Source organism: Perca flavescens, chromosome 21 (genome assembly GCF_004354835.1).
Source record: "Perca flavescens isolate YP-PL-M2 chromosome 21, PFLA_1.0, whole genome shotgun sequence".
Classification (NCBI taxonomy): Eukaryota; Metazoa; Chordata; class Actinopteri; order Perciformes; family Percidae; genus Perca; species Perca flavescens.
Genome location: NC_041351.1, coordinates 16,433,942 through 16,446,030, shown reverse-complemented (window position 1 = coordinate 16,446,030; position 12,089 = coordinate 16,433,942). Strand labels below are relative to the sequence as shown.

The 12,089-nt window shown below is 42.6% G+C and overlaps 1 protein-coding gene across 3 annotated transcripts in view; it reads right to left on the bottom strand.

Moving 5' to 3' along the window:
• ankfn1b (ankyrin repeat and fibronectin type III domain containing 1b) overlaps positions 1–12,089 on the bottom strand; it is a 146,159-nt gene that overhangs the window by 123,321 nt on the left and 10,749 nt on the right. Inside the window, exon 1 of one of the 3 annotated variants that reach the window (XM_028568530.1) lies at positions 758–1,976. The exons of the other annotated variants lie outside the window; for them this stretch is intronic. Within the exon in view, the coding sequence (XP_028424331.1) occupies positions 758–876 (119 nt within the window). The 5' untranslated portion in view covers positions 877–1,976. Of the gene's footprint in view, positions 1–757; positions 1,977–12,089 lie in introns of those variants that run through there. 3 annotated transcript variants of the gene reach the window in all.

Below are 12,089 nucleotides of genomic sequence, written 5' to 3'. Positions count from 1 at the left end.
GTGCAGCATTAAGATTGTCTGGGAAACACCTGGATGCTAAATCTGTCAATCTGCTCTTGAGCAAGGCAATTACAGAAACCCCTACATTCCCTGCTGGAGTCTCTCAGTAATCAACAGTAAAGAGTTGTGATTGCCACTGGGAAGCTCCCAGTGCCAATGTATCCTGTCTCTCCTTCTCATCGACATCACATGCAGCATTTCGACTTTATCCTCTCTGTCTGTATAGAAGAGCCTCATTATTTAGTGGTGCGTCATTTGGAAGAATCCATAGTAGCCAGCACCATGCCTGACACCACACCACCACTGCACCTCTACACTTATGTAACATAATGGCTGCTCAAGCATGCATACATACACACACATGTTTACATGCTCACAAACAACGCACACATACACAAACACCTACTGTATATAAGTGCAGACACATGGATATAGATTGACTTTTATTTTAAACAATGCTAACTTCCTCTATTACATATGTTATTTATGTTATATTCACATCAATAATATCTAATGAGTAAATCATTCAGTTGGGTCTAAAACACTGAGATACAGTGTGTGTGATGTACAAAGAAGAACGATACCATAATCTTCTGAAGACACAGCATGTAAACAAGCCCATTTTGTTGCACAAAGAAAAACACAGGGACGTGACAATGTATGTTTACAGCCACAGAGACAAAGTGTGCCATGCCCCCATGTAGCCTGGCATACCTGTGCACAGAGACAGACGCACACAGACATACACAAAGGTTACCTGGCCTCTGCCACAGTGCAGCAGTAACTGCCACTGCGCTGCGTGCTCCTGCCCACCCGCAGCTCCTCTTGAGACTTACGGCGATTAAAGTAGTCTGTGAGTTTCCCAAAACTCGCCATCTTTTCCTCTCTCGGCTCACCTCCACCTCCCTCTCCCCTTTTGCCTTCTTTCCGTTTTGATCAGTAGAAATGTTTCTGGTTCTATTCTGCAAAGCTTCTCGTCACGGGACTTCTCGGCTTGTCTGTCTTCTTCGGCTTCTATACTTGGCTTGGCGGCGCGGCGTGGCATCAGCCGCAGGTCCGAGTCTCCCTGCGCTCTCTCATCCTCTCGTGCATGGCTCTTAATGTGCAGAACGAGCCAAACCCCACGCTGCCTTTCTCTGCTTCTCTCCTCTTTCGATCGCTTGCTACGACGCGCGGAGCTCATACACTGACTCTCTGGAAATAGTAACGTTTGTAACTGCAGGAGCACTGCCCCCTCACTGGAGAGCAAACAAGAAGGAGAGATAAAATGAGAGAGAGAGATAGAGAGAGAGAGAGACAGACAGACAGACAGAAAGAGAGAGAGAGAGAGAGAGAGAGAGAGGAGGCAGGGAGGTGGTAGCTCACCGATGGTCTTGTGTGCTGGAGAAGAGCTGGTGGGAGAATATGAGCTGCTATGATGCTTGTATCTAAGCCCACCCCCCTCTTTCTCTTTCTATGTCTCTCTCTGTTTTTTTTAAGCGCGTATTGTCTATGTCGCGCTTGAATTCTTTCACACGACCATTAGGGCATTTGGTGAGCACACACGCAAACCTACGATCAAAGCGGAAGAGCAGGTGGTAATGATTGAGCTTTGTGTGTATCACTCTGTCTGGCTCTCCATCTCTCTCTTCTGTTCCTCCCTCCTCTCTCTCTCTCTCTCTCACACACACACACACACACACACACACACACACACATTCCACCTGAAGTGTAACTGCTCCACTCCAAAACTACCTCTGCTTGTTTGTCTGTGTGTTTACTTGTGTCTATGTCGTGTGTGGTGTACAAGGGTAGCTCTATTTAACTCCAATTTCATCAATAATGAAAAACAAGCAGAGAGGTTTGGCCAGATTGACCGGATGGTGCCTCCTGTGTGTGTGTCTGAAATCCATTCAGAATATAAAAAGGATGGGAGGCAGCAAGGGAAGAGAAGAAGAAGGGAAGTATACAAGGAAAGGAGGTATTGAGGAAGGGCTCGTTAGGAAGTGTGTGTGTGTGTGTGTGTGTGTGTGTGTGTGTGTGTGTGTGTGTGTGTGTGTGTGTGTGTGTGTGTGTGTGTGTGTGTGTGTGTGTGGCTTCCTCCCACACATACAGGCATTCTTGTCTCTTTGCTGTCTCGTTCTCACTGTTTTTTTTTTTTTTGTTTTTTTTAGAATAGGTGTCTTCTTCTCTCTCTTTCTGCTTTCAGGCTAAATCTCTCGGGTGCATCCTCCATTTACCTCTTCATCCCTTCTAGCTGTCTGCTCCTCCTTTCACCCGTCTCAGTCAACATGCCTCCCTTTTCTTTACCTCTCATCCTCCCTCTCTCCCCATGCTCTCTCCTTCCTCCCCCTCTATATGCACTCACACTTGCAACGGGCTCTCTAAAGCAGCCAGGACCCACACTTCAAGAAATATTATAATCCTCCCACTGCAGTGTTCATCTTATTTTTACCATTCTTATAATCATTGACAATAAAATACAGCTTTGAGGAAAGTATCCAGGTTGGGTGGCACCATGACCAGAACTAATCTGAGACACTGCTGGAATGATCATGTACTGTACAATAACTGGTCAGCTCACATCTACTTTATCAACCTCATAAGGAGTAGCCAGTTTCACTCAGATCAGCGGCAATCAAAGTTGCTACAATCCCACTAAATAGATATGCTACACAATAATACACCAATAAATACAGTATATGCAATTTTAGCAGCTCAATGGTTTTTTTGCCCCCAGCTGCTCCTTCCAGGCAGCGACAGCTGCCTTCAAAGCACCTAACAATAACCTTAACCTTAACCATAACCATAACCAGTGCCTCTCAATGGCACCTTCCAGACAGCCGTGCCTGGAAGGCGCCGTTGGGAGGCACTGGTTATGGTTATGGGCAAAAAACACCGATAAAATTTTTGCATGAGTGGAATGGAAGTCTGTGATCATCACACAACTTGTTCCTGCTCAAATGATGTATTTGTGAGCCTTGCCACGAGGGCTGCAACTAAAAATTATTTACATCATTGGTTAGTCTGCAGATTACTTTCACTATTAAGGGTTTGGTCTGCTAAACATCAGAAAACAGTTTTTAAAAAACGGCATCACAATTTTCTTCAGGTCTCTTTTTAAAAAAAGTCTAAAATCCAAAGTTATTCACACATTAACATAATGTAAGACACAACAAAACTATATAATCTCCCATTTGAGAAGCTGGAACCATCTAATGTTTGACGGTTTTGTTTGGAAAATGACTTAAACGAATAAGCAATTATCAAAATAAATGCTAATTAGTAGTTTCCAATTGGTAGCTGCCCACTGCAGTAATGATCAGATACTGTGAAGATGGGGAAACAATGAAATAATAATAATAAATAAAGAATAATTCTCTACTATTAATAGAATAATTTGAAGCAATGCCTGTAAAGGAATGTGTCAGTGTGTATCTGTGTGTGTGTGTGTGTGTGTGTGTGTGTGTGTGTGTGTGTGTGTGTGTGTGTGTGTGTGTGTGTGTGTTTCTGCGCCTGTTGGCTCTGCTGTGATCCCACGCTGCAGTTAACGTTGTGTGAAAGGTGTGGGCTCGGCGAGATTTGCAGGTTCCTGCGCTGAAGAGTTCAGCTTATCGATCCGTCTCTGCCGTCTTTCTCCTTCTCGATCAAAATTCTCTTCAGTCTCTCCCTCTCTGTCATGATTTGCACCACCCCTCCCCCGACCGAGAAGCAGGATGGTCTGACTATATTGCCCAGAAAGGGATATAGATAGATAGATAGATAGATAGAGAAATAGATAGATAGATATTTTATTCATCCCAAGGGAAATTTTAGGCATCCTGTAGCTTAGACAACCATAACACAACAAACACACATACACACACATATCTCACATACATAAAAATCACTCAAAAACATTTAAAGAGTTAACAATTTGTGAAGTGATTACAAAGGTCTGGTACGGACTGACCATGTGATGCAATGACCATGATAAGGTGCTATGGTAGAGTGTGTGCCATGCTGGTAGTGCAGAAGCATGTTGAGTCCCTGGGAAGAAAGAGCAGGTAGAGAGAGACAGAGAATACCAAAGAAACAGAGATAGAAAAATTAGGTGAGCACAGAGTGTAATATTTATGACTCTTAAAGCCTCTGCATTCCTCATCCTTGCTGACACCATTTGACCATAAATCTGCAGTGTTACAGCAGGTGAATACACATTTGCAAAACAGATATTATGCACGCACGTCCTTTGCTGCTGCACAGGAATACAGACAGCATCAACAGCCCCCCAGGTTTTCCTTTTTCTTCAACCATATGGGGAACATAATCTTAATGCTTGAGATAGCTGTTTTGTCTACAACACTGCTGTTACCTACAACTGCAATAGAGGCAGTGAAAGGCAGATAGAAAGATATACTCCATACACCTAGGACAAAATCAGCCTATGTTTATGAATTAAAATACTACTTGAATATTCCTACCGTATTTTTCGGACTATAAGTCGCTCCGGAGTATAAGTCGCATCAGTCAAAAAAGTGTCATTGTCATGAAGAGGAAAAAAACATATATTAGTCGCACCGGACTATAAGTCACATTTATTTAGAATATAAATACAAGAGTTATTCAACTACACAATAGCACACAGAACAATACGCTGAATACGGTGGGTGTCCAGTATGTTAAACTACACATTAACAGTTATTGAACTATACAATAGCACACAGAACAACTAGCTACCAGGGCGTGGAGCATGGATGTATTAAAAGGCGTGGAGACGTAACTGCACCGTGAACGAGCCCCTCCCGACTCGTTCCAGCCCACGCTTAGCCGATTAGCTTTCTTTGTTTTCTTCGTTGCAGTAAGAGTCACCTTTTCGCTGAGTCTCCCTCATAAGTTTCTCCCTCATTTCAAACTCTCTTTCTGCTGCTCAATTACCGTTTTCGGCTGCATATTTTACTACCTGCAGTTTATCTCTTTTCTTTCTCAGTTGTCTTTAGGAGGAGCGTTCTAGTTGTCACAAGCCTAGAGCGCCCTCTCGCGGCTGTAGACGGTAATGTTTTCAGTATGAATTAACATGTAAAAGCATGTTAAATTATATATATTTTGATATATAAGTCGCACCTGACTATAAGTCGCAGGACCAGCCAAAGTAGGAAAAAAAGTGCGACTTATAGTCCGGAAAATACGGTACTCCCGGCTGATGAATGAGGCTGTCTGTTTTGAATTGCTGGGGAGATAGAGAGACAGAAAGAAGGAAGAGTTGGGAAACAGAGACAGCTGGAGTTCAGAAGATTGAGGAAGACACAATGAAAGTGAGAAAGAGTGAATCTTGGCAAAAAAAGGATACGGCAGCAATGGAGCGAACAGCTCTGAGGGGAATTTACCACCACAGGGAGGAAGAGCTGAGCTCAAACTACTGATAGCTCGGGCTTCTTTTTGCCTTTAGGCTGCATTTGGCTCTAAAATAGTGTTGGCTGGCAGCAGGGCTTCAGTACTATATAAATGTAGAAAGAGCCGCTACAGTCATTCCCTGGCTGCAACGACAGTGCAGACACTTAGAGAGCGCGGTTGCAGAAGCTCTGGAAATGCTGACCAATCAGAGCAGACTGTGCAATTTCCACAACTGGAGCTTAAAGACAGGCACTAAAAGGGAGTGTTTCAGAAAAAAGGGTGAATACAGTAGCCTGACAAGCCAGACACACATCAAGGTGTTGGGTCTGGGAACTCACCATTGGCAGGGCTCAATCCGAGGGGCGGGATAAACGGTTGTCTTTCAAATTCCGTCTGCACGCAATATGATAGCGCTACAACCAACCAGAGCAACGCTACTTGATAGATTAAACTTTTGCCGTTTCCGGTCGGCAAAACTCCGAACACACATAAGAATGACTTCAGTGCCGTTCCTTGTTCTTTTCTCAAAGAAAAGTTTAACTCCAAGTCTCTAGAGTTGTGGCCAAAGCCGATTCAAAAGATCGCTGTCCGCCAGCAGCAGCAGCCATCGTCTTGGTTTCCAAGTAGCAGGGAATTTACGCGGAACTGTCGCAACTCTGCCGTCCTTATGTTAAGCCCGCCCATTGACTATATACACGATGTGATTGGCCTGACTAGAGTTTGGTTTTTCCAGCTCGCAAGCCAACGGAGAGTTGCTAGACTGACCCTGGCTGAAAATTACATTTGCTGCCACTAGGGTGTGTCTACATTTCTAGGCTATACAGACAGTATGAGAACAATAATGTTTTTTTTTACATTAGAGCATATAAACATGTTCTAGTAGAAACCCCAAATACAATTATGAACCTAAAAATGACCATAATATCGGACCTTTAATGTAAATGCTGAAAGATTCAATCATGATTAATATTTAAATAAATAACTATTCATGACTTATTTATTAAGTCAGCTGTCAAAAAGTGTGAGGTAGCTCATTACATTCAGGTTTTAGACCAGCAGGGTATTGCAACAGGAATTAGATTTTGATCAACACAGAGGTGAGGCAGGACAACATGAAACTGTTATCAGACACATTTGAGGTACTTTGTAAATTTTTATCTCCACAATTTAGTTATTGTGTTTTCCCCATGTGTGCAACAATCCCTGTCTTTCCTGACACCTCTGTTGCCCCCTTCTTTACACATGGCACCAGCTGTTTTTTGTGTTTTTTCGAGCAGACAGGAGTGTCACAGAACTGGAGTTTCTAGTGCAGAACGTGAGGCCTTACCAGCATTCAACACACAGACACTGCCAGGGCACTGCTGAACTGGGTCCCTCTGGTGGTGGGCAAGTGTTTTATACGTTTGACCCTGTCGGCCACTGTAGTTTTACGTTTGCACAACACAAACATCATCTGAGTAGTTTTACATTTGTGTCGGACTGGACAGAGAAGCCAATAGAAACAGTGTCACCATTAAAGCACTGATGAGTTTAACACTGTAAAATGTTCAGTATAACTTGCAGACATTTGTGTAAATAATCAAGTCTAGGGGATCTTTATCAAAACTGTTTGCTTATGTAATGCGTTTGTGTAAAAAAAAATATTGGTATTAGAGCTGGGCAATATATTGATATTATATTGATATCGTGATATGAGACTAGATATCGTCTTAGATTTTGGATATCGTAATATCGTGATTATGGCATAAGTGTTGTCTTTTCCTGGTTTTAAAGGCTGCATTACAGTAAAATGATGGCATTTTCTGAACTTACCAGACTGTTGTAACTGTTCTATTATTAGCCTTTACCCACTTAGTCATTATATCCACATTACTGATGATTATTTATCAAAAATCTCATTGTGTAAATATTTTGTGAAAGCACCAATAGTCAACACTACTAATATTGATGCGGTATCGATATCGAGGTATTTGGTCAAAAATATCGTGATATTTGATTTTCTCCATATCGCCCAGCCCTAATTGGTATTATCCTCAAAAATCCTGTATCTGTCGGGCTATTACGTGCACATGGAGCATTCCTGCAATAAGTGTAAAATCAATATTGACACTGAAGAGTGACAGTAACTATTCACTGCAGACACCTTGATACATCATTCCTCTCCAGCTCATTTGACAAGATAGAAAAACAGCCAGCCATGAAGAAAGTGAGAGACAGCTTAAGAAAGCTCTTCCTTTAATTACTGTGGCGGCAGCACTCAGCAGCCTTCCCTACTGTGATTAGTCAGACAGGACCACACACACGCACACAAAATCTAAGTTATCCACAGTAAAAGGAACACCATCATTTTGGAGCACACCGGAAGAATCTTTAACATCCTGATGGAATGATAATCACCCTTTTTAGAATCAGAAACACACACTCACATACACCACACGCTGAGGATGAGCCCTGCCACAGTCTTTATGAGTCATTAGTAAAGGGCCCAGCAAAGCAGCCTTAAGATTATCTCCATCTCTCTCTGCAGTGTCAGGGCCTTGACGTCCCTGCTTCTGCATCTTTTGTATTAGCAAAGAGGAAACTTCAGTCATACGGTTTCCCATTCACATACATTTTTATGTGTGCACATTATACACAAGAGAGGCATCACTCTTGAAAGCTAGTGCAGCATCAGCCTGACAATAGTCTCGCATTGTCAGAAATTCCTCCACAGAGCTGCGGAGGAGGGTCTGACTAGTCCATACAGCATTCCGGGATGGGAGAAAAAGGTGCTCTGGTTTATTGGCATTTCTTTAAACCAATCACAATCGGGTGCCCGGATAGCTCAGTTGGTAGAGCGGGCGCCCATATATAGAGAATTACTCCTCGATGCAGCGGGCCCAGGTTTGACTCCGACCGGCGGCCCGTTGCTGCATGTCATTCCCCCCGTCTCTCCCCTTTCATGTCTTCAGCTGTCCTGTCAAATAAAGGCCAAAAACAACAAAACAATCGCGATCGTCTTTGGCAGTGGAAAGCGCCGAGCGGAACCATGGTGCTGCTGCAAAGTAGACTCGGAAAGGATCTTGTTTTGGTGGAACATGTGTACGTTCAAAGGTTGTTTTAGTCGTGCAACAGAAAACTCAGATTGGACAGATAGTCTAGCTAGCTGTCTGGATTTACCCTGCAGAGATCTGAGGAGCAGTTAACCATAGTCCTCATTAGGATTTACAGTAAAATTACAACACAAAGAATGCGGAAGGTAGCGGACATCCAAAGACGGACATCCGAAAAGAGTGGCATCCGGAGGAATTTCCAGCAGAACGAGAGCAATCCCGGATGTGGAACGTCATGGATGTAGACTAGTCTGACAACAACTGTATTATACAGAGACAATGTTAGAAATCCTGTTTGCATTTGAGCGCTGAGTCAGAGTGCTTTCTTATTTTCATTGAGTACTTCTAAATGATAAACAAAAGGTTGTAAAAGTAATCTGGTTAACCATGTCGTCATGCACTTACGTTACTTTGTCTTCTCTTAAAGTCAAAGTTAAGCAACATTTGTTGTCAAATGTAAATAATGTTGTATTTTGGAAAACAATAATCTTCATAATAATAAGCCTTTTACATAGCTCAGAAAGACACAGCTGAAATGGATTAACAATCCATGGTACTGTGCCACTATTGGGACAACCTCATACAGCACACACATCGTTATTGTTATTAGTTACGCCTGCACTTCTCCTGCACCGATGAGCCAAAACAGCCAAAAGTCAAACTCAGAAAATGGCAATTACATCCACTTAGAACTCTTGAAGATCCCAAGAAGAACTTAATATAATTCCTCATGCAATATGTCTCCTTTTCAGCTTTTAGTGGAATAAAGCACAAGCACACATTGGCATACATATGTCACCATACTATTTCAGAGCTATTTCAGAGCTTTTAACAATCGTGATTGACCATCTCTGAGCCCATGTCTGTGAAAGCCCTTCTTACTATGGCTCACAGGAACGATTCTTTTGTTTAAAGGTGTGGGCACAGACAAATGTGCATACACATTCCCAGGAAGGAAACCCTCTGAATAATGTTAGGGATCAAAAGAAGAACATTCCCTGAGGCTGTTCAACTCTTGAGCAGTGAACCTTTGGCCCTTTATGTACATGTTTTTAGCTTGTTGTCTTCTCTGTATTTATATATAGGGCATTTTGTGTATTTTCAATCGTCTGTCCATATTGGTTTTATCTGTTTGCTCTGGTGTACCTTGCACTTTGAGCTCACACGTTCTTCAAAACCTTTGTTGTAATGGCAACAATGTAAACTCAGCTCAACATTTGCATGTATTTTTAATAGAGCACCGCTAGTGCACAGACACAAACAAACAGTCAAGCTTTGCACACACACACACACACACACACACACACACACACACACACACACACACACACACACACACACACACACACACACACACACACACACACACACACAGCACAGTGAAATGCCATTAATAAACCTCAGAGAGGAAAATGGAAATGCTCTGCCTGGAGGACTTGGAACAAAATGTCTATTTTTCTCTTTCTCTATCTCCTCTGTAACTACATATTGTCCTACCTGTCTATCCATCTCCTCCTCCCTCACTCTATAACCTAACCTCTATCACCTTGCCCCTCCCAGTCTGCATAATGCCAGTCAGACATACTGCGATTTAGAGAGCTTCTGGTCCTGAGGGCTGGACTGAATACTGTAAAAGATGAAGAAATGTAAGTATTGGCTGCTGACTTCTAACTTCTTATTAACTCCTTTCACCTCCCAAAAAAAGCTTTGGCCTCTAAAATTGCTCATGAGTCATCACTTCTAGGGTGCAAAGTAAAACTGTTTCTTGACGTTAAAACCATACTGATGTCCGATCACAGAGATCAGAAGGTAAGAGGGACAAACCCTGCATTTAAAAAAGTGGAGTCCAATATTTTGTTAACTAGCTCTAAGTAAACAGACGCATGTTCCTTCCCCAAAATACAGACCTCTCTCTTATTTCTCTCCCTTTCAATCAAGCGACTGACACTCACACAGCCGTTAAATATGTTCACTGCTGCTTTTGTTTTTCTCTCACATAAACATCTCAGAAGATAATTTTACCATACTCCAGTGAGACACACACACACACACACACACACACACACACACACACACACACACTAGTCTGTTTTGATGGAGGCCCACCACTGATTCTGTTTTTGCTCCAGCCGACCGCCCTCCGTGATTCATTATGCGGCAGTTCAGGTAGATTTGAACTGCGCCGTGTGTCACTCCTCTTTTTCATCTTTGTCTAAAGAGTGATTAAGCTGCCGGTGCTGTATGTATTTCTGCGTGTATATGTGGAGGCGGAGTGTTACGACGTGAGATAAATGCTCCTCCGGTCGTGGTCGCAACGCACAACGCAATCAGAATCTCTTTTGGATGAGTGTCTTGTAACAAAGCTCCGATTCCTCTGACGCTAGTGACACACACACACACACACACTAAACACACCAAACACACCGCACCAAAAGATACTATAACAACAAAGAGATAACAGGAAAACACAATGACAATAAAAAGGATCAATGATGTGTTAGTCCGTAGGCACATGTGAGTGTTTGTAGAAGGTTTCGACAGTGTGCTGAGATCCTGTCTATCTGCAGACACAGACATAAGACCTTCCAGCTATGCTGTTCGCACAGTCTTGGAGAATCAGTCTCACACACACACACACACACACACACACACACACACACACACACATCAACTCAGCATGAAAGCATAATGATGAACGTAACACAAATAGACACCTCCTGTTTGATCAATGTCACAATTCAGTCCTTGATTAAGGACTGAATTGTGACATTGATCAAACAAACAGGCCAGCTAGAGGAAAAACAACTGGTCTGACGTCAGTATCATGAGGCCAAACAAATCCTAAACCTGTGGCTTGACAAGGAAGCTTTAGTGTTCCCTCAGACAGCTACTTGTGTTCATTTCACACTGAGCCTGTGTATTTGGCAGGACTACAGGAGGGGTGTGTAGAAGTGTAGAGTTTTATGTTATACTATACCCTGGGTAAAGGGGGAGAAGGCATTGTTATAAAGCTAAAATGGTGATTTGGGTAAAAACGTTGCAGTGTGTAGGTCATAGACAGTAAAATGAATGGACAAAGCGACGCCGTAGAAATGCAACGGAGACCAGTGAAGGATATTAGAAGCACTTTTCCGGTGATGGCTGAGCGTTACTGAGCAGCCTCCAACTGAGCTTGCCGACGTAAATGTGACGTGAGCAACTTGTCTGAAAGTTGGAAGTCTTCTGGTAGCTGTGCCAAGAGAAATCTTAATCATTCCCAATCTTGCAGAGACAGAGAGCGTAGGTATATGTAAGGAGATAACATAGACACAGGCTAATTATTGCTAACTAAAATGCTAGTTAACATTAGTAATTAAACTTAAACAGCTAATGTAAGTCAAAACTGCCTGCGAGCTTCTCCTGTACTATACGGTAATTTGTCTACTGTGCGACAGAAAGTCGTGTGGTTATGACACAATCGTTAGCCTATTGTAATAAAAACGTCTATTAAAGCTTTGTTATGGCGTTATGGCTCCCATAACGTGAGGTACAAGGTAATGGAGCTTTTTATACATTCTCGTGTTTCTTTAGAAATAAACAATGGACAAATGGATTCTTTAAACGGTTCAGATGTAAAGTTATTCGCTGTCAAAGTGACGCCAAAAT